The following is a 23,280-nucleotide window of genomic DNA, read 5'->3' as shown; positions in this document are numbered from 1 at the left end:
GATGTGAAAAACAAAGTAGAGGAAGAAGAGTTCGTCTCGTCCTTCCAGCAGTGTAAACGGAATGACATGTTTGAGGAATTTCTTTTCACTGGGTAAATCGCGCTTGTCTTCGAGGCTGGCTAGTGTCCACCATGTTGCATGATGTTTGGAGACAAAAACATAGTTTAGGAAAATCTGTGAAGAGGGTTGGTGGAAACAGTCACGTGAATTGAGGATCCACTATGCTAGAACTTATCAAAAATGTGGATTCCATCTTCTATTTTGCGCGTTTTCTTTGTGAAAACCACCAGAAGAAAAAAAAGAATTGATTGATTTTTTTTTTTTAAGAGTTTCTTTTGGAGTTTTGCTGATTTCACCATCCTTTTGTAATGTGCTGTTTCATCGTCATCAAAATAAACTGAGGGGAAACATGACGAACGCTCAAAGTTTAGGCACAAAAACCTGCTTGTTTAAGTTTAGGAAAAAATTGTTAGTTGTGTAATCATATCATTTCTTTGTAATTCCGGGTTTTTCATCTAACAAACAAAAGAATATTCTCCTGTTGGTGCTACTAGCTTCCTGCTAGCCTGTACGGCTGACTTGTAACATCAGTCTTCCTCCGCTAACGGCTAACGGCGTTACTGTCCATCAACTACACACTTCACTACACTCACCGCACTTTGCTTTCACGACTAACCCGCTAAAACCCTTATTTTCTAATTTAAGCCTATTCTGAAAGCCTGTTATCCTTGTATGATCTTGTTATTTGGTCACAGAGTGCTACTTTGTACAATATTGTGGACACACGAAGAAGTGAGTGAAACCAATAGAGAGCTCTTATTTTGGTCAGCAAACTAATATGGAATTCTGATAGCAGGACTAAAAATAGCAACCAAACTAAAACTAATCCACCCAAACACTTCTGTCACATTGTTGTCTCCTCCTGTATCCAGTACCATTCATTGCGTCCTTTAATGTCTCTGCTTGTGTCTTACATAATAGAGAAAAACATAATAGCGCTGCTATTTTTCCACAAGAGTCGGCCTGAATAACACCTCTGTGCCCGTCCTTCTTAACAGTCATTTCCTGTGTTTGTGCGTGTTGGTGCGTTTTAGGCAATAATTACCTGACCTTTTCATCCATCACCTTTCCTGGCTATTGATTGCGAAAACAATTTTGGATTAATATAATTTGCAGAGAAACAGTGGGCGTTTTGACAATTCTTGTTGCCCATGGCAGCGAGACGGCATGCTTGCATGTTTTTTGGAGTTTGTGTCAGTTTGTATGTACAATAGATGAGAGACTAAACATGGTGAAGATAATAATTCAGCTTCTTATGATTATGATATCAAACAAGTGTCTTTTCCTGAGTGGCTGCAAGGTCACAATCAGCCTCACACATGTAGAGTGCAGAGAGAGATTGCTGTTAATAGATGCAAGAGTCCATCACGCACATCAAAATCCTCCCACAAATTTGGAGGTTTAAACCTGAATCTTACAGTATTCTAACATGCTACATTAGCTTGATTGATTCGATTAAAACTTTGACTGACACATGGAAACTCCTCCCTCATCCTTAAGTGCGGGGAGTTTGAGTCATATTTTTCCAAAACGTGCCCATCATTCTAATATCCTCCATCTTTAAGTCAATAGACCCCCCAATTTGGCTGAAACTATTTTACGAATCTGATGATTGTCACGTCCCCATGGTCGCAGGCATGGGGGCGTGGCATCAGTTGTGTGACTTCCTTCCCTTTCCAGGTTGGAGCTTTACGGGGCGGAGCTGCTGACTAATTAAGCTGGTTGGGAGCACCTGGGCCTGGCGTGTCCCAGCTATAAGGCAGACGGCCAACCCGGCCGCGCTCTCTCTCACTCACTCCTACTGGCCCACGTTGGAGCGATGGTTGCGTTCTTTGTGTTTTGTTTTGTTTAGTTCTCTGCATCCATCACACCGCACACATATACAGTGCACCCCCTTTACACTCATCACTGACGCGACTGATAACCACACTGCATTGTACGTTATGGTTTTTTTGTCTTGTGTTGATCTTTGCGTTTTGTTAATAATAAATTAGTTTTTCACGTCGAATCCGTGTCTCCCTCCTTTGATGTCACGATCCCTGAGCCGCGTCGTGACATGATGGGTTAGTGTGAGGACTGTGAGTCTCTGTTAACCTCCCTGCTAACATGGCCACGTCTGATATTTATAGTGTGAAACAGACACTGAACTCTTTATGGTCAGATCTTTCCCAAACATCATCCAACTCTGGATGAGAACCCTGGCCTGAAGGCGATCTGTATTGCCACCTCTTGGTTATAAACATCATTCGATTTACATCTAAATTACACTGAATTGTCTTCATATGACACACAGCAACACGACATATAGTACGTGGGTGTTCTCTAGCGCCACCCGGTGGTCATAAAGCAATAATATCCTTAACCAAGTGGACACGAGTCTTTGAATTCATGGAAGAATCCAAATATGATCAGAACAGAACAAGCTTGCACTCCTGCCAGGCAGCATCACTTAGGGGAGCATCTTTAACAGTTAGCTCATGTTCTAAACCAACTGTTATCAAACCCTTGATTTAATTGCATGTAATTTATTCAAGGTTTTAAATCAAATTAATGTGTAATATTTAAAAGTCATACATTCAGACCCCCCCCCCCCCCCCCCCCCTTGTACACACGGACCTGACTGTCAACAATCAGTCTGCATCTTTCATTCAACCTCAGATGAAATATAATCTCCCCTTTGGTCAGATTTCTTCAATGTAGTTTCATGCAGTCTTTACCTCACTCTAATCCAAAGCACAGCCAGCAAAATTGAATATTTATGGCCTTATGAATAGTACCTCCAGATATTTGATCTCACACCTCGTTGGTTTTCTTTCACTTGCAATCGCAGGTGATTCACAGGTTAGATTTCAAACTAATCAGTTTGAAATTGGCTGCACTTCTCCAGACTGAACGGCATCTCCAGTCCAACTCATCTATCCAGCCCTGCCCCGAGCTCAAGAGTTTTTTGGGAGAGGATGTTTTTATCATGCGGGCAGCATCGTAGAATTGTCCCCTGTAGTCTCTCTGTGACGGCGAGTTGACTCTCCCTTCAGCACAAGCCCTCGTCTTTGGGACGGTCAATGAAGAGGAGCATATCCCCAGGGAGGTGGAGAGGAGGAACGTTCCTCTTGAAAAAAACAAATGGTCCAAACAAATGGTTTCTGTTCACTGCTCAAATTAAATTTCTTAAACCGTTGGTTCATTTTATTGATCGTATTGTGAACAAGAAGCATCAACCTTTGAATTATCATTTGTGACATCCAATCCATATGTAGACATTTCATTTGTGCACCTTTCCTGGAATCTTGGTCATTTTTACTCATTTATTTCCCTGTTGAGCTAAAGGAGAATTTACAGAAATTAAAAACCTATTAAAACCCCCCTTATACCAGTAATAACTCATTTCAGTTGTATACTTTTCTGTCGGATAATGAGGTGCAATCTTTTTTTTAAGACCACAGGCATGAAGTTAACCACTGGTTTGTTTGATGCAACCTGATTTAAATGAGCCCCACAGCCCTGGCACTGTTCTGTTGTACCTCCTGGAAGCTCCGTTTTCATTTGTACATGGCTATAAAATCCATTTTGACACAATACTGTTCAATTACACTTCGAATGTGGTTTAATAAAGGAGTGTGCAGATATCCCAGCGCTGTGTCTACAGTCTCGATGCTGAAATTGTCCTCAAGTCACTAAAACCCAAATATTAAGACAGGCTTGTTATTTCCATCCATCACTGCCATTACTGCTCATTTATTAGCCACAGGAGCTGGTAAATGACACGTGCTTGAATGGGATAAAGGATAGGATAATCACTTAACATCTTCGATGATATTTAACATCAGATTTATATCCTTACTGTATATCCAGGACATTCGGTAGAAGTTCTTTAAACTTGCTCACTGCTTGTCCTCCCTTTGTTATCTGCGGTTAACCTGATTTAGTCAGGCACACTCAGACTGGAGGATGTTTCATCTCCTCATCCATGCTCCGTCAGCTCCTCTGCCTCCGCCCTGCCTCCAGGACCTGCCTCAGTATGCAGCTTAGACTGTACAAATGAAGCACTGGTAGCCCTCTGCACTCTTGTGCCGGGCTGAATTGCCTTATTACAAGTCTATCTCCTCTCAACAGTCTCTACCGATCCAAGTCATTAGACAGCAGAGTGGCTGCTTGAGTGAGCACTGGAGCAGAAAGATAGGGAAGGAGGGGGTTGGGGGGGTCGGATACAAAGAAGGTGGAGATAAACCAATGGCTCACTGTCACCCGGTAAAGTAACAGAAAACAGAGAGGGAAAGTGAGAGAGGAGAGAGGGAGAGACGCCATTGAAGCCGATTCAGAAAAGGAAAACAAAGAAACATTAATGAAGCAGAAAGTGGAGAAATGAGTTCTTCTTCTAAGGGAAGAGACGGAGAGATGAAGACGGGGAAAACAGAGAGAATATGAATCAGCAAAGAGAAAGGTAAAGAAGTGGAAACGGGTGGAGAGGAAGACGGGATGTAAAGTCAAGCGAAGACATGAAGCAAACAGTGATGCTTCATGAGGGACGTCAGACCGAAAGAGAAAGAGAGCTGATCCGAAGTCAGTCCTGTTCTCCATTTGGCGAATCGCTGAGTTCACTCCATCAGTTATCTGCTGCTTCTCTCTTCGGTCAAGACTGAATTCACTGTGACCTTCTTTGACAAAAATAAATACATAAATAAATAAATAAATAAAAAAGGGGGAAAAAAACAGCAAGCACGAATCAGCAAATGTAGAACACCAGTGAAGAAATATTCAGATCTCCAGATTTCTATCCAAAATGTCGCTGAGGTGAAATTCTGCAGCTTCTTATCAGTACAATGTAGTGGTAAAAAAAATCCCAAAATTATTCCGAGTACTACCGTGTTGTACTTTTTTGAAAAGTATTTTGTTCATGTTAACTTATTCATGTCAGTTAAAACTTAGTATTCGTCTACAAAGTTCTCATTGCTGTCAAATCCAACGTTGTCTCAGTGAAAATTTGCAAGAAATTAATAAAGCGAAGAGAGCTGGCAGAGAAGAAGAGAAAAAAAAAACTTGTATTGTTGAGTCGATGATAAACGTTGCATCTCCGTAGCAACGTTGTGTCCAGCTTTACACTTTTAGGGTGGGATGTGTTTCTCCGTGTCTCTTTCAAATCCAGTGTCTTGCTCTTTTCTTTGTCCAGACGTTTGAACCCTGTGATTTGAAACCTTTTTGCCAGCTTTCACTCTGTCCTCTCTAAGGGACATCAATGAATGGAGAAATGCTCGGGCCGAACTGATGTGTGCGGAGGATAGCAGCAGCTTTGGACAGCACTCAGTCAGAGGTCAGCAGACTGGCTGACGGCTTACATTCGCAGCTTCGACTCGAGGGACAGGACGACTCCAGCAGACGTTGCTCCTCAATAACGTGACATCAAGGTGAGACGCGCCAGCAGCTTTTCTGATCCCAACCGTCGAAGGATCTCAAACCCCCAAAATTTGACCGGCACTCATTCAGTGCAGGATTTTAAAATGGACCAAAGATTGATCGCACGTTTACATCCGCTCACCTTTTGGAAAACACGCCTTTCGTTTAAAACATAACATTAAGACACAAAGTTGATGCATAATGCAATTAATTGCGTGCTAATGTATTTAGGATTAGACCGGTTGGAAAGAAATTAAAATGAAACGACAAAATATGAGTAAAAAAGGGTTTGTTTACAAAGAAATTCACGTCCCGTTTAAAATATGACACTTTCAGGTTATTGTCGCACATGCAATATTGAACAGATTAATTATTCATAACTCAATAAACCCCCCCCCCCTTTTTCAGACTAATTTGTATGCAACGTCTCAATAAAAGTCAACTTCAGGCCTCCAACTTTTTACAGAATCACTTGTGTGCATCGACATGTGTTTTTATTTGCAAATCCTTTACAACCGGTGGAAACGGATTCAGGCGGGAATTCCAGGAAACAAAGGTGGTGGACAGTAAATGTGGCGTGTGCAGGTTTCGCTCATGGCTTTAAGCTGAAGGGCCTCATGAATGATTTAGGAAGCTCCTGGCGTATATTACAGCCACTCTTGATGAGCGCTGACCTGCAGCACAAAAGGTCCCCGCGGCATTCCCAGGAGCTTGGCCTCTAAATACGACTACATTTCACTGCTTCATTGACTGCTGCGACTGTTTATCTATAGGTTAACACATCAGAATACAAGAGACTAAGTGAGCGTGTTCCGTGCAGTGTGGAGCAGCGTTTCAGACCATGAGCAAAAAAGTAAAAACCGAGTCATACAAACAGGCTTGGTTGAACTTTTCAGTGGCAAACTTTTATTCTCTTGAGAAGAAGAACCAACAAAATCATGGAATCTGAGCACTTATAAATTGGAATTAAAATACAAATCAGGTGTACAGTTCAGTGTCTTTTCATAAAAACGCCACCATGTTGGGAATGAAACGCCTGCAGGTTTATACTTTTTTTTTTTTTTTTTTTTAATGAACTTCATTGCTGGTTCCTGTCCAGCTGAATGTGACGGCAGGGTTTAATACAATGGCTGTAAATGATACAAAAGTGATTAGGAGAGAGAGAGAGAGACAGAGAGACAGAGAGAGAGAGAGAGAGAGAGAGAGAGAGAACATACAGGCATTACATTTCTAAAGTACAAACCTGGACAATGACCAGCAGCTTCAGTGACTGGAAATATTCTTCTCAGTACGACCTCACCTGGATGATAATAATTTCCTCTGATGTGAAATGACAGTCATTTCAGAGACTTAAACATCACTGCATCCTCACCGGCTGAGTGACTCACTGAATAAGAGAAAACATGTTCGAGAGAAAACTGTGTTGCGAACTGTGTAAGACCCTTTTAAAAAAGAAAAGAAAAGAAAAGACAAGAGAAAAAAAAGCAGGAGATACATTGATTTCTTTTTCGAGTTTTTACCGAGTAAACCAGAAATCTAAAGTTTCATCTAGGATTTGAACAAGAACATGAATTAAAAAGCCACTTATATGAGAGTCTGTACATTTTTTTTCAATAAAAGCAACAGTGTTTACGTAGCGAAAAAAGTATTCAAGCATCAATGTACATTTTCATCAAAGGGAATCATGATGGAACTTATCCTAACTGGTTCAATATGTAACCCCAAAAGAATGTGTCGTAATTTAATAAAGCATTACAAATAAAAACCAAAAAACAGCACCATATCTTCTAAATGTAACACATATTCTCTATTAATACTTCCTACGTGACCTAGCAAGCTTGAGTTTAAACCTCTTTATCTTTAGCTGGCGTTGCATTCGCTGCCGTCAAGAGCGCAACCCTGTTCAGAAAATACGGAGGACAACATTATAGATCAAGGCAGCTGGATTTCAGTCACCGGGCCTTCTGAGCACTCGCCTGAAATCAATGACTATTGTCAACAGGGGAGTGTCAGGCGAGTGGTCTCTCTCTCTCTCAAGACGATCAATGGCACAGATTGATCAAAGAAAGTTTCTAGAGAAAAGAAACGACTGCAGTGACGGCAGCCCATTTCAACGATTCACTCCTTCGGTTCAACGATGCGTTGGAGAGCACCGGGTCTCCGTTTGTATCTGGTTCGGCGTTTCCTTGGTTTAGACTGCTTTCAGTCTGTCCAGTATTTAATCAAACCCTTTGATCATATTTTCTTTGCATGTAATTCCTTATATATTCCAGTAAGATAAAACAGTCTTAAGTCGTATGTGGTGGGACAGCTCAGTTGTTTTACAATTCACTGATACGTTTGCACGTACGCGCAGGTCCCTCAAACCACAGCGATCCTCCTGGACTCCTTTCTCATAGCGAGTAGAGGAGGAGTTGCCTTTCCGTCTAATTTTGGTTTGTTTGTTTTTCCTGGTTCATCATCAATATCATGAACGTGCTAGAAAATGGGGTAAACAAACAATAGATCTTTTCTTGTAATCTGCTCTTCCGACGCAGTGCAGGCTGAACAACGTTAGGGTGCCGTTTGAAAGCAGATGCATTTCATTTGTGGCCAAGTGGAACACAAAAATTGCACTTCATAGCGTCATGCCAGAAGTAGGCATGGTTCATGGATTTTCACGTTTCATGAGTAACCACCACCCATCACGTGATGTTGCTGAACCAGGAAACTAGTGTCTCGATTTCATATAATCATACAATATCGTGTGGCACCGAGCCTCTGTTTTTTCACTTGATAGTCCGACGGTTCTTTGTGTTTTTATGTGTCTAACTTCTTTGATCTGATTTAGATAATCCCTCAGGTCCTTTCCAAAGGGTGGATCAGGTCTCCTTGCATGTCTGTTCCTCATACTCAAAATCGTTTTTGTTCTAATTTCTACATCCAGACATCCAGTGTGTTGCAGGTTCTCTTAGTGCAATGAAATTTGCAGGAATATGAACCCGGCTTTAAAAAAAACTGAAGTGGATACTGATTTTTTATTTTTTTTTATTATTCAATTACATTTTTTTGTTGCATAACACAATCAAGCAGGCTCACTAACTTGCCGGTGTTGGTGGTGCTTGTGCAAACTTCCTAAAGCTGTCGAAAAGGATTCAATTTACAGAAAAATCCAAGAAAAAAAAATTGGTCGATGTAAACGGCTCTTAGTCTTATTTTACACACATGGACCAAGACCAATGGATGTCTAGAAGGTGGTAAATCAGGCGGATAAGTTATTCGAATGCTTTGGAAAATAGTTTGTATGGAACAATTAGTACATTAGTAATTTAAGAGCTAAAACATGCAAAATCGCTTGTATTTTTAGGTGTCTTAACGGGGAATTCCATTTTTTCTAAAAGTGGGCCCTACATTTTCCTGTATGTTTGCATCAAATTGATTGATAGGGATCAAAATGATTGGAATTTTGTTCGCTGACAAATGTGAAATGATGACTAGCTATGCCGTAGTCTGTTTGTCTTTGCTACTGACAGGCTTGATGTTGACGTTTTCAGTGTTAAACGACACAGTTGGATGGATCATGCACTTAAGTTGCAGTTGCACTTACTGGAGTGGTTTCGGAAGGGTGTGTGAGTGTGTTTTGATAGCTTTACGGGAGAAGTCACGCTGAAACATATCAGAGTGGAGGATATTGTCGCCTGCGACATCGAGGGACGGTCATTTAGCTGATTTCCATGTGGGTGAGGTATTTGAAGGTGATGGTGATAGATATTTACTCGGGCCGAAGCAGAAACAGGCCGAGGAATTCATGTTGACATGATAACGACATTTTTAGCCTGTCAGTGATAGAAATGAACGGCTTTAGCGGATGGACGTTGATGTGGACAGTTGCCCCGTATGTGCACACTTGCTCAATATTGGAACACTTCAACTCATTTATGTCCCTATTAATCATTTCAATAGAAACACTGAGGAAAATAGGGCCTTGATGTAAATCCAGGCGTGGCTAATCTAAGGTGTCAGGCTCGGCGTCCATGCAGGTCTCCCAGGGGTTACGTGGCATGTGAGGCATGGAGATTAGGAGGAGGGCAACTCCACTCAGGATGAGGAGGGTGAAGGCAGCACAGGCGCAGGTAAAGGACCAGGAGTAGTAATATTCAATCCAGATGGTCTCGTCACTGTCAATCATACGCTTGACGGATTGGCGCATGACTTCGACGGAGATGATGATGCAAAGGCCTGTAATGAAAAAAAAGTCTGATGCTTTCGTGATTGTACAATTGTTGATGCAAGACTGACAGTTTTATGTTAACTTCCATCCATCCATTTTCTATACTGCTTATCCATCAGGAGAGCGGCGGGGTTCAGCCTGGATGGGTCACCAGTCCGTCGCAGGGCCATCAGGAGCAATTAGGGGTTCAGTATCTTGCTCAAGGACACTTTGACATGGTCGGATCGAGTCAGCGACCCTTCGGTTGCTAGACGGTCACGATACGTCTGAGCCATGCCGCCCCTGTTCTTTAACTTTAGGAGTGATATTGTTTGAAACACTATGATAACATGCTACTTCCAAAATATTGTGACAGGAAAATGGGCTTTGACAATCAAAATTAAAATGTTTGGCAATAATCACCAAAGGGATGCCAGATGATCTCTATTAAAGAACACAGGGGCACATCTGACCTGCAAAGGCAAAGAACATCCCAGCAGGGCGCAGCAGGTAGTCCCGCCCCTTCCCGAATGAGAAGATGACACAAAGCGTGCCAAGGATCATGAAGAAGAGGCTGAAAATGGCGATGGCTGCAGCTGAGATATTGTATTCTGTCGAGAAAGGAGAGCCAGCAAAGACATGATGATTAGAAATTGGGGAAGCGTGTAGGAAAGACGAGGGAGAGGATGTAGTATCGCTTACATAATATTGCACTCAGGCGAGTTATGACACAGGTAATTAGCCTTTAAATTAGCCTCCCTTTCAAAACAATTTATCCAAACCAGCAATAATTGTATTTGCATGCCAGATAAAAGGCTGCAGGCTTATCACAACATCATTAGAGTAAATCTCTCCTCCTCCCATTTGTGTCTTAGATACAGACTTTTTCCTCTCAGTGACACTCCTCTGAAATGATCCTCAGAGATCCTCATCCCCAGCACCAATGTAAAATAACTACCAACCTCTCACACGCACAGCTTGGATCCTTTCCGTTTCTGATCGATGGCCGCTGATTTTGGTGAGTAGAAACGTGTGCTTATTTTATTCAACATTTTTATGTTCTGTGTCATGTTTTAATTCATAGTTTTGGCAGCTTTCCGAATGCAACAGTTTCTTTTGCCTCAGCGCTGGTGACAGCTGGGGGCTAGCAGGCATTATTATGCATTACTATGATTTGGCACAACTGTCCACTGGGACTCAAGGATGACCTGAGAGAGAGTTTGGCAGTCAAAGGTCACTGTCCCTTCACATGAATGTGATATTTCTGTAGCAACTAGAGGGAATTTATTCTAATTTGGTGCCAAATATTCACTGGGACTTTTGAAGGTCAAAGGTCAAAGTCACCGACACCTCACTTAGAAAATCATTCCAGGAACACGTTGAGGGTACATCATAAAACTGCAATCGCAAATTAACTCAGCTTGTAAATTTCTCAATGGGCTAAGAAAAGAATTTCAAATGTCTCTTAGCATGAAAATACTATGAATAAAGTTGCCTTTGCTGATTTCAGTCTGCTTTTATGTGTAATACAATGAGACTGCAAGAGTAAAGGCAAATATTTCCATATATCAGACGGACAGTCCTGTTGTCGTCACACTTCACGCTTTAATAATATTAAAATTTCAGGGTCTCCGTGAAATTGCTGAGAACTCATGATATGTGTCCTCACCAATTTCACGAAGACCCTGAACTGTTCATATTGCATTTCTTTCAAAACTCTGACAGCGACCTGTAATCGCTCGCCCACATCAGTATCTCGCTCTCATCCCTGTGTTTGTGTCGAGTCAGAAAGGATCAACTAGTCCTCTACACGGAGACAAAAGAGCTCCAAAGGGTTTGACTTAGAAAATAACAGAGAAGGCCAGCAGATGAAAATCAGTTGATATCGTTTCAGATTATTGATATGATGAGTGGCGCAATCCAACTGTCCGTCCGTGTTCTAGCGGGACTTTATTACACGCGCATTTAGGGTTCCGTTACGTGAATGTGTGGTATTTTACTGAACTCTTCCTGTCCTCTCACTTTATATTAAATGGCTGAGTTTAGCTTCTTTTCTTTCTTTTGACCTGAACCATGTGGTTTTGGGTGCCAATGAGAAGCCTCCTACCTTTCTGGGTCTTGACTTCAAAAACTTCAGCTTCCTCCCCAGATGTAAAGTGCTTGAAGTAGGAACAGTTTTTTGCTGTAGAGTAAGAGACACAGAGAGGAGGGGACAGTATCAGGTGCGTCAGCTTGAACCTGTGGCCCTGTTAGTCACCACCACCACCCATGAGTGTAGAAGTTGAATCTCTCAATGGAGCGCGTTAGAAAGCCTAAAATGAACAGAACATGCCGCTTTGACAAAAACAGCAGTGTAAACTCGGTTTGAATACGTGAGAAGACGCGCCGGTGATCGTGAAAGTGTCAGTTATCTCTTTTAATTTTCAACTGGCAAAGTGAAGGCATTACATGTGGATCTACAGCGCTTATATCCTACATAGGAACCCTCCATAGACGATAAATTGTATTCAGTATCAGCCAATTCTGACATCATAATCACAATCACAATCATGCATTCTTCTAACAAAACCTTCAACAGAATTAGAAATGTGAACAATCAATTTACAAAATGCTACCAAATAAAACCCCCAAAAAACAAAAAAACCTAAATCAACAACAACAACAAAACAAAAGCACACTAAAATGGAAAAAAAAAGAAAAAAAGATGATTTCTTTCTGGGCCATTTATATAACTCAAGTCAAGGTATGATAAGAAAGTCAGAAATATGATGAAGTGTATATTTTCCCCGCAGGCGTTGACATTCTAATTGTAACAGATGGAGCGACAGTCATGATTTGTGATGTCACAAATTTGGGAGCTGATTATGCTGCCATATTCGGCATTTCAGCAACGCCATGTAGGAACATGAAGCTTCCAGGAGAACGAACATTAAAGTGAGGGAGGAGACACACACCAACTGAGCTAGAACAAAAGTATAGTGGCTACCGTAAATGTCCACCACCACCACCCCCATATCCCTCCGTGGTGAAGAGTCTCTGGCTCGGACTCTTTGCCAAGAATGTGCAAGCAAATCTGATGCCAGTGACTTTATGCCTCTTTGTTTGAAAAGTACTGTTTGCACAAGTCCACATCTTTCTTTTTCTAGGCTCAGCATTCATCTGTGTGTGTGTTTGTGCTTTTCCATCAAATGCACAGTATAACCTAAGGAACCCTTCACTTTCCTCCATGTTTGCTGTGTTTACGTCGAAGAATTGACTTGGAACTGATTTTGACACACAAACGACCAATCTCTGCTCTTTGCTCGCTAAAACTCCTTTGACCACAATCTTCAATATCGCCTGGTTTAGAGGAGCTGTTCTGAGGTGCAGTCATTTCCTGCACATCCATCTATCTATTTACCGTCTCTAAGGACGGCCGGTGAGAGGGAGGGGGAGAGAGGATGTAAAGGCCAAACGAGTGTCCTCCACTCGCCATCCTCTCTGCCTGAGATTAAACCCATAAAGCAAACAGGTGCTCTCTCTCTCTCTCTCTCTCTCTCTCTCTCTCTCTCTCTCTCTCTCTTTGTCCACAGAGATGGACAATATTTGTGTGTTAGTGCAGTTTGTGTGGATGCACACATATGTGTGTATATATGCCAGGCAACAGAGGAGCTGTGTGTTACCCAGGATGAGAAAGAATCATTAAAGAGGTAACCTAGCAACAGGCTGCTGCAGGTCTTGGCGAGTCCTATCTATTCACCCATGTAAAGGCATATCAAGACTGTGGGTATGCATAAATGTTTGTGTGTGTGTGTGTGTGTGTGTGTGTGTGTGTGTGAGAGAGAGCGAGAGAGAGATGTGACGGGCAGGCTAGAGGTAGAGAAAATCAGAGGCAGGGTCACAGTGCAACTTGGATCTGCAAATATATTATTTTCATTAGTCTTTTCTCATTAGCTGTCTTTACCTCGGGGGCTGAGATAGTGTGAGCTAATGTGTGTTTGGCTGTAGCTGCAGGATTTACCTCGGCCTCTATGAAAACCAGCACACAGAGGAAAGACAGAAAGATCTTTTGTATAAACACAGCAAAAGCGAAACAGAGGCTTGAGCGATCCACTTGATCCCACTGAATCAGGAGGCATGATGAGGAGGGCAATGAAAGAAAATAGGCGTCAGGATAGTCACCGGTTTTCTTTGCCCCTCCTCACATCTGTCAAGTTTTTCACCCACTCATATGGTTGCTCATTCAATGCTAATAATGATGATGATTATTCTAATTATTATATTACTCCATCACAATAATTCTGAGCTCCTTCAGGATTCAGAAAATAAAACTCTAAAAGTTTGGCTGGAATAAGATGATAAGTAAATATTGCTATTGTGGATAGCTAGCGCTAGTTAGCCCTGCACATAAATAAAATACAAATAAAATGCTTTAAATCAGGATCATAACTTGTTTCCATTCATGTTTCCAACATTTTTTCCATTCATGAGCCTGGTTCAGACCTCTTAACTTAGCTGTCACTCAGTCCAAAGTATTTATGTGGCTCATTCTTCTAGGGCAGGGGTGGGCAATCATGTGCCATGGAGGGCCGTGTGTATGCAGGTTTTCCTTCCAACCAAACACTTTAACAGGTGATTCCACTGATTAACACTCTTCTGTGGCTGAAGGTGTGTTAATCAGTGGAATCACCTGTTAAAAAGTGTTTGGTTGGAAGGAAAACCTGCATACACACGGCCCTCCATGGCACACGATTGCCCACCCCTGTTCTAGGGGTATGGTTTTTGATTTGCGTGCAAGAGGTCGTGGGTTCAAATCCTGCATGAGCCCACACTCCATGGAAGTGTTGCTTCTGGAATGATAAGAGTATGTGCCGCAAGAAGGCTGGCGTATGTTTTAATTTAGTGCGACATGATGTTTTCATTGCCTGTAGAAGAGCTTCAAAGGAAATTAAGGAGTCTGCCCTCTAACCCACCAGTGGATCTGTCAAAGCAGTGCTCAACCGTGACTATGGGCCTTTCCTAAACCGTAACCAGACAGCGTTAAAGATAATTCACAAAGGTTCAGAACAAATGGATATGGCTTTATGGTTCAGACAAAAGTAAAGGAAAACCACAGAAGTCCTATTTTGTATGGCTTCTTGGTCTAAGAGTATGATTCTTGCTTTGGGAGCGGAAAAGTCTGAGCTCAAATCCTGAATGAGCCCACCAGCGAGAAAAGCAACCTTCAGTCTGGAATAACATCATCATAGAGACCATTTCAGTTGAGGCACTGTCAAATGTCTATCTGCACAATGATCAGCCATTTGGAAGAATTCTGCGACCTCAGAATTTTACAATCAATTCATTCTTTTTCAGAACCATTTTTTTTTCAAGTGCAATACCAAATCCTATCTAATCCTCAATTTAAAATCTGCAGAACTATCAATTCAAGCAATTTTGGATGTTGAAAAATCAACACCTTTGATCATGATCACATTCCTTGGTATATCCACACTTGATCAAGTACCTGGCGTCCTACTGTCCAACAAAAAGCATTCACCTGACCGCAGTTGGCCAAAGTGGGGAGAGAGGGCTGAATTTGGTGTTTTTGAAAGGACAGCAACATTTTTTGGGTGATTTTTCTGGTAATTGTCCCTGAGAGGAACACACTGCAGTGAGTCCAACCACTGCCACCTGACCTGGAATGCAACAAAAAAAATGGTTGGAACAATTGACGTAACTGTGAAAGCTGTGAAAAATGGGATGATGTTCAAATCTGCAGCAGCCATGACAATGACTGTTTTGTGGCTCGTTGGTCTAGAGGTATGATTCTCGCTTTGGGTGTGAGAGGTCCCGGGTTCAATTCCCGGACGAGCCCTAGAGTGGTTTCACGAATCAATGCCATTTAAGTTGTTTGGGGAGTGGAAGAAACATGGTGGGGCTGTTTGAAGGAGGTGAGTGCTGCTTCTGTTTAAAAAAGTGGACATTTTCATCCACAATATTTCATATGATCCAGTCAGAACAACTTATTCACCTGTATGGTTCGAACAACCCATTTCCATTAGATAACACAACAAAAGGCTTCATTCATGTGGCTCGTTGGTCTAGGAGTATGATTCTCGCTTCGGGTGTGAGAGGTCCCGGGTTCAAATCCCGGACGAGCCCAGAATTCATAGAAGTGGTGTTTCTTTCAGGCATGACATCACCAAAACAGCCCCAGCAATGTGCTGCTAAAGGAGACACGGTGCTTTCATATTATGATACACACTTTTCAGAGCTGCATTTTTTGACTCTAAATCTGGGCATCCTGGAAGAACGGACTCAAATTTGAGGGTCATGATTCTCACTCTGGGTGAGAAAAGTGTCTGGCTCATATCTAACATCATCGCCTTCTTAAAATAACAGCCCAAGTCTTTTTTTTTTTTTTAGTTTTTCAGAAAACACAAAAAACTGGAGACAAAACATCATAAGGGGTTGTGTTAGGCAAAAAAAAAAAAGTTTAAAAATGACTTAGGCGAGTATTTTAAGAAGGTGACGATATGTGTCCTCAATCAAGAATTTTCTTATATATATATATTAAGCATTTCTGATGACAGTTTAGGGTTTGTTAAATTAGATTTCTTTTAAGTTTATTAATGTAATAATCTTCCAAATTTCGAATACAATGATTTACCTTCAAAAGGAAGCCAGCTTGTGGTTGTTACTGTGCTGCACAGGTATTTCCACCCCATGACTCCAGTTAGCCATTGAATTGATAGAAAGATGACACTTGCTTCACTTTCCTAGTGAAAATGATATCATTGCTAATGAAAAAAATCATGAAGTGTCACTTTGTAATGAAAAGCTGCACTGCACAGTACACAAACATTACTTAACATGTGGAAAACAGAGTGTGGAGGAAACATCTGGGTGAGCTTCATTGACCTTGCAGCCTGGCTAATAGGGAGATTTCGTTCCGGGGGAGAGCGATTAGATTTCAGTATTGCCTGTCATTTTATTTTTGCCTCTTTTCATTAAACTCTGATGCCACCTCCTCCTCTTGCAGTTCCTTCCCTCCCACCTGTTTTTTTTTTTTTTTTTTGGCGCCATTTCATCCATCTCATCTTTTGGCTAAAATGCTTGCGTTTTGTCTTCAGATGGGTTTTTTTTTAGGTAAAGGAGGAGGAGGGCGGGTGAGGGTGGGGGGGTGAGATGTTTCTTTTTCTAGCCGCACAGAATGACCGAGTAATTCTGGGTCAATGTGAATGGGATGGGTGGTGGTGTTTAAATGGTTAGTGCACTAGGAGCTCTGATAACTAGGACACAACAGTGGTACAGGAGAGTCCTCGGAGGCCTCGCCATCCTGTGGGGGCATATCGGAGCGTGTGTGTGTGTGTGTGGCCTGGCTTGATCCTTATCAAGAACCAGTTTTTATTTGTGCGCTTTATTTTTTCCCCCATACGTTTCAAATGGGATTGATGTTTTGTCAATGACGAATCCACCTCAAAGCAGACAAGCCAGAGGAGAAAATAACTGGGCGAGAAAGAAATTGAGAGTTGTGACACTGGCGCTTTTGAGGGCTCAGTGTCGTCGGAAAAGGAAGATTAGGAAGATATTGTATTTGAAGAGCTGGAAAATCACACTGCTTGACCACTTGGAAATTCAGTGGTTTTGAAGTGTGTAACACACATAAAAGTACAATGAATACTCCATTACAGAGCCAAACAGCATGATGTGACCCATATAGAGCTGGTTTGTTTACAGCATTTATGTTGTGCTATGTCATTTGTTGGAAGCTAATTTCACAAGTCATTTTAGTTGTAGTGCTTTACTGCTGTTGTTTTGCGATCACTCTGAAAAAGCAATTCCTACTTTGTTTAGCTTGGGGCTCGGCGCACACCTTCTAACACACATTAAACTCAGAAACAGATGAAGAAACGTCAAGAGTCTATAAAAAGAAATAACCTCAAAAGTATGGGATGCGGGAGGGAGTTGCCGAACACCACCGCCGTGCTTGATGACCACATTAGATCAAGAAAACAAAAAGGCCACAAATGGGAAGAGACTGAGTTGTGTAATCAAAAACTATCGAGCCTGACGTGGGAGCAAATGGTAGAGCTGCGCTTTTTTTAAGGTAATATAAGAGAATGACTCACCTGCCCTCATAAGCCAAGTGTAGAAAAACTTTGTGGGAATGTAGGTGAGAGTGGGGGACACATTTGATATCTAACGGGTGGCAGCAGAAAGAAAATAGAGCCCTGATCTCACAGTTATGAGTCAAGAAAAGGAGTTAGTCTTGCCAGTTGTTATGTAGACAAGTGAGTTTCTGCATGCTGGTTGTAGAGATTGTATCTGGATCATTCATCATATCGGAGTCTGACAGCTACAATATGCTACTCACATATTCCTCAGGTGATTAACTTGTAGCTTGGATAGATATTTCTCCTCGGAGGCCCTTGATAAGCCCTCTATGTCTTACTTTTATATCAGGCAGCTGTCACACCTCTTTGCTATCTACTGGGCCTCGTTTTCTGATTCCTGACCACAGGACGTTAAATACGATATCATCCCTCACTAAAAGCACCCTTCGGACACTGTAAAAGAGCTCCCCTTTTCCCCATCATCGTATCCAGCCTGTATTCACCCACTTTCTTCCCTCAATCCTCTTCATCCCTCCTGAGTCTCCCAGGTGTACTTTAACTTGTGAGCTGGAGCAGGAAGCCACACTTCATTAAGGTCTCTACTGATGCTGAGGTGCAGGAGCCCGAGGCTAACTTAATGACAGAGTCAGAGAGAAATCTCCTTGCTTGGCTGCAAGGCACGCACACACACACAGCCAAAGGCCAGAGAGACACTGTCTAACCCGGGGCCGGCCATGCTCAAAGACAGCTTTTAATTAAAGCTATTTCAGAGAGCCGAGAGAGAATGCTTTATTGTACTTTTTCTGAAATGTATGCGATATTTGGCAACCCCCCCAACCCTGGAAAACAGCCTGCTTTTTAAATCTATTTACTACATCTCCCACTTTTTCTTTCAAAAACTTGTGAATCATAAGTACATCAGAAAAGACTGCTTGTATTTTGGGGAAAGTATTTTTTTTTTATCAATTTCCAATCGAGGTCCATTAATAACTGTAGGAATGGAATCGCACTTAATGGTCCTTTAATAAGTGTACACGCTGCTGACAGATCATGAAAACACTTCCTGTATGAAGGTCTGGTAGATCATGCCGAGTGCCAAGATCATGAGAGAGGTAAGGCCTGCGCCGGGTTCCTGTTTGTTCTACCTTCCCTGCAGAATCCAGTGGCCCAGACAGAACTGATCATGTTACTGTCGTGAGGCAGGGAGACTATGGTTGTTCCAGTGTTTCTAATTGGCAGTTTGATTTCCTCTGTAGAAGATAATGATGGTTCAGTAGAACCCATTTGCTGTGTGTGTGTGTGTGTGTGTGTGTGCGTGTGTGTGTGTATGTGCGTGCATGCATGCACGTGTGTGCATGTACACGCTCAAGTGCCAGCCCCACATGTGTGCTGTCATGGTCTTTTTGGGAGGAGAGGACTGGGAAAGAAAAAGAGGATCAGAATGGAGGATGGAGACTGACTCTGACCCTTCAGCCTCTGAGTTCAAACTGTGGTTTGTCCACATGATTCTTAAGAAAGAAACTAATGTTCTGTACAGACTTAACCCATATAAGTCAAAGTTCAAAGTTCAAAACTAATTTGTGGAAAAATGGTGTCGGAAGTCTGATTTTTGTTGCTGTTTCTACTTTGACCGGCATGAATACACAACATGCATTTGAAAAACATTTTTCTCTCCTCTTGACTTGACAAACTGTGACTGCTCAACTCTGACTTCAAAAAACATCAAGATGACATCAGTTTGAGCGTATCAATGATTCAAACACCCGATGCTCTTCCAGCAATCGTAAAATGCGTCAGCTCCATACCTCCAGGTAGACTGATGGGGCCGCAGCCTTTGCCCTGGGGGTCTGCCTCCACGATGAAGATGCTTTTTTTGCAGAGCCTCCAGAGGCCAAAGTGGGCCGCCTCGCAGGTAGCGTTGAGCTTCTCCACCCGGGGGCTGAGCACAGCCCAGTGGTCCGTCACCACCGCCGCCAGCATCGACGACATGCCCACCAAAATCACCACCGACGTGATCTTGACCTTGGTCGCCTGCTCCTCAAACATGCTGCTGTGTATGTGTAAGAAAGTGTGTGTGTAAGAAAAAGGTGTTGTGTATGTATGTGTGTGTGTGTGTGCGCGTGTGCGCGCTTACACACGTGTGTAAGTGTGACAAAAGTGTGTGTGTGTATGCGTGTGCGTGCGTGTGTGTGCGTGCGTGTGTGTGTGTGAGAGAGAGAGAGACCCTAAAGACAGTCAAGGTCGCCTTTGTCTTGTTTGCTTTCAGGTCTTCTCGGATGGACTCCAGAGGTTCCTCAGTCTTGTTCACAGCTTCACTACACTTCTAACGTCCTTCTCTTCTTCACTGTTCTCCAGTCCACGATGCTTTCTTTCTGTTTCGCTGCCTTGTGCCTGGTGGTTGGTAAAAAAAAAAAAAAAAAAAAAAAAGGGGGCCAGATAACAGTGCCCTAGTTTCTACCTCTCTCCTCTCTTCCTCTCCCTCCCTAGTAGCGTGCCAGTGAGCAGAGGCCACTCAACTACAGGATGAAGATGTGCCGACAAACACTCCAAACCATTACACCTTTCATTCGACCGTTCTGATGTTGACAAGTGTGGTCGAGATCAAACACTTAAAAGTTTAGACATGCACTTCTTTGTATATCAAAAAAAAAAAGAAAAGAAAGTTTTGACAGTTGTATTGAATCTTTCATTGCCGTGTCAAACACTGATGCTGTCAATCTTTTGTCTATCTGGAACATTCTCAGCCACATCTCTCTCATATTCTGTCCAATCCCTTTCAGGCTCAATTGTCTCTTGCGCGGAGCACCAGGGGACTCCGGGGGGTGGGGGGTGGGGGGTGGGGAGAGAGATTTCCTATATTAGTTGCCATATGAATGAGCTGATCTACTTACTCAGCCAATCAGCAGTCAAGATTTGAGACAAGGGTCCCACCTGATGGTAGATGCTGCTCCAAATTTGGAGAGAAGAGAGAAAAAGGCCTTTAGCCACTAAAATTTGAAGTACATCCCATTGACAGGATTATCTGTGCAGCACAGTTTTGGAAACTTGCACCTTTTTAAATAATACGTCTGCCCTCTGAATGTTCTTGAATATATTTTCAAATCCTGCAGGAGGCCACATGCTTGATCGGCGGTTGCTGCTAAAATGCTTTGAGGATCTAACAAGAAGAGACAAAGGGTTGAATTAAGCATTAATATCAGAGGGACGATCAACATTTCCCCATCAAATATTTGAGTAAATGGACATGCTTTTTTTCAACCACTGTGCCCCACTTTAGACAAGACTGTCCCATTTTCACTTCTCACAACACACACAAAATAGCAGGATGTATCAGCATCTGTACTATCATCTCAATATCGTCCATCAAAAATAAACCAGTAAATGATTTTTCACTCCTGCATTCTGCAAAGAGCTCCTCCTTCTCTGCCTCTGATTGGCTCTGAGCCTCATCAATCTCACCCCACATGCCTGAGTACTAGCCAATCAGAGAGCAAGGCTTCAGGCGGGTCTTCAAGGGATGCATTTCCAGACTGCCGATGACCATTTGCTCCGGGGCCGCTAAAAAATAAGAACCTTTAGCATTCTATTTGTTGCCTAACATGCCTAAATATGCATAAATGGTTTGAACGATCTCATCCCATGCCCATGACAGCAACAGGAACTGCTAACTGCTTAGCTAAAAACAGAGTCCTGACTGTTGGAATTGGGATCTGCGGCTTCCAAAGGTTTACATGTTCTCCCTGTTCCTGCCTGGGTTCTCTCTGGTACTCCAGCTTCCTCCCACAGTCCAAAGACATCAAGAGAGGACGAGGCTGATTGATACTCTAAATTGACCGTAGGTGTGACTGTGAGTGTGAATGGTTGTCTGTCTCTATGTGTTGGCCCTGTGATGGACTGGTGACCTGTCCAGGGTGAACCCCGCCTCTCGCCTGACCGCTGCTGGGATAATCTATAGACCCCCGCGACCCTTAACAGGATAAGCGAAGAAGATGGATGAATAGATTGATGTTGCTTGTTGCTGGGATAGGCTCGTGCCCCCCCCCCCCCCCCCACTACCCCTAACAGGATAAGCAGAAGAAAATGGATGGATGGGTGGGTGGATGGATGGGCTTCCAAAATCATGTGATCGTGAGGCGGTGTGGAGGAGGACCCAAACACAGAGACAAGGAGAGCAGGCCAGGCAGGACTTGTGTAAACTGAAGGTTTAATAAGCAAACAAAACAACAACACAAAACTCTAGGAAACAGGATGGAAAACATCCGAGGTGGCAGGACGTGATGAGACGCAAGGATCTGACAAAAACTGACTCGGAAAACCAAATCCACTCAACTGATGACGGAACAAGAAACAGGTGGAGAACACAAAGCCAGGACCGGGTGAAGCACTCAAAAAAGACAGGGGAAAAAAACAAAAACAGGAAGTGACAAGCACACAAAAACACAACAGCTAACAAAATAAAACTGAACTCTACTGAAATAAAACACAGGAAGAAACACACCAGAAACACACGACTGAAAAACAAGTAACACATAACAACTAAACATAACAGTTTGAATAAAAACTAAAGAGTCCAACACTAGCATTTATTGTCAAACAGACAGCTAGCATTAATGTTAGCAGTGCTGGCCTAGCCACTGGTGGTGCTAGCGTGGAGGTAGAGGTGGTACACAGCAGGAGGTGACCCACCAAAGTTTTAATAGCCAGTGTGACAGAGGCTTTGTCTTATGTTTCTGTAAAACACAAAGCATCTGAGTGGTTTGTATGTGCAGGCCAATTGCATCATAACAGGCATTCGTGTGTAAAAAAGAAACCTAGACAGAAATCCACAGCTGTGTGACACCCAGTTCTGATGTTCAATGCTTTTTAAGAGGTGAATGTATGTGAGAGAACCACAGCGCCTCAGGTAATCACTAGCTAACCGAACCAGGAAATCGATCAACAAAGATAAATCATCCCACTCAAAAGCTTTTTGGAAAAAAAAGAAGAAGAAGAAACCCCGCGGTGGGAGCTGAGAGGAGCTGAGAGACAGTTGTTCATTATCACGTTCCACCTGGATGCGTTTGCAGCGAAACCGCCTTTTTCCCAGAGGACGAGTTCCTGGCTAAGGCGGTGAGAGACGCCGCATTTCTCCAAGTGTGCAAAACTATAATAATTGTATCTTTTGGCGCAGCCTGTCTTACCGGGTGACCCCATGACCCGCTTCATTTGCTCCCCCGGTGACCGTGTACAGAGACAATAACACCTCACAGAGTCTCCAAGCAATAGCCAGCAGCGTGGACAACCATGGTAACACTTCATAACTGATCAACCGTGTCACTAGCAGGATCGTGTATACTGACGAGTGACGCTGAAAACAGATGACAGCGTCTGTCAGGGAGGCATCTCTGGATACGGTGGCTGGGATATCATCGGTGAGCTTCCACTGTAGCGGAACTGTTAAGAGCCATGACAGAAACACATAAAGTCACTTCCTTTGAAATCAGGATTGACACGTCTAAACTCAGCAGTGATTAACTTCAATTAGGCTGCCAGCTTCCATGTTAGATTTTTTTATTCCAAGAT

At 42.7% G+C, this 23,280-nt stretch overlaps 1 protein-coding gene and 2 non-coding genes across 3 annotated transcripts; 2 read left to right on the top strand and 1 right to left on the bottom strand.

Annotated features, from left to right (window-relative positions):
- Positions 1 to 6,397: 6,397 nt before the first annotated feature.
- LOC147245211 (voltage-dependent calcium channel gamma-1 subunit-like) lies at positions 6,398 to 20,284 on the bottom strand. The gene is made up of 4 exons (XM_086184486.1): positions 19,524 to 20,284; positions 11,748 to 11,822; positions 10,114 to 10,251; positions 6,398 to 9,669 (listed from the first exon to the last, which is right to left on the bottom strand). Exons 1-4 carry the CDS (start codon positions 19,762 to 19,764, stop codon positions 9,437 to 9,439), a joined length of 687 nt encoding a protein of 228 aa, XP_086040612.1. The 5' UTR covers positions 19,765 to 20,284; the 3' UTR covers positions 6,398 to 9,436.
- Positions 15,405 to 15,476, top strand: trnap-ugg (transfer RNA proline (anticodon UGG)). Its single transcript has one exon. It is a non-coding gene; the product is annotated as a tRNA-Pro (tRNA).
- On the top strand, positions 15,692 to 15,763 carry trnap-cgg (transfer RNA proline (anticodon CGG)). The gene has a single exon. It is a non-coding gene; the product is annotated as a tRNA-Pro (tRNA).
- Positions 20,285 to 23,280: the final 2,996 nt, after the last annotated feature.

The sequence above is a fragment of the Aulostomus chinensis genome, chromosome 18 (genome assembly GCF_037954235.1).
Source record: "Aulostomus chinensis isolate RoL2024-O1b breed Wild chromosome 18, RoL_Achi_v1.0, whole genome shotgun sequence".
Classification (NCBI taxonomy): Eukaryota; Metazoa; Chordata; class Actinopteri; order Syngnathiformes; family Aulostomidae; genus Aulostomus; species Aulostomus chinensis.
This window is presented reverse-complemented; position numbering and strand designations above follow the sequence as displayed.

What these genes read in the sequence shown, in the direction of transcription:
- LOC147245211 (XM_086184486.1), bottom strand. Translation starts at nt 19,764, where the DNA reads ATGTTTGAGGAGCAGGCGACCAAGGTCAAGATCACGTCGGTGGTGATT. An exon ending in TGAAGTCAAGACCCAGAAAG is followed by an intron (nt 10,252 to 11,747) that starts GTAGGAGGCTTC and finishes CTTTCTCGACAG; the next exon opens with AATACAATATCTCAGCTGCA. An exon ending in GATGTTCTTTGCCTTTGCAG is followed by an intron (nt 9,670 to 10,113) that starts GTCAGATGTGCC and finishes TTTTCATTACAG; the next exon opens with GCCTTTGCATCATCATCTCC.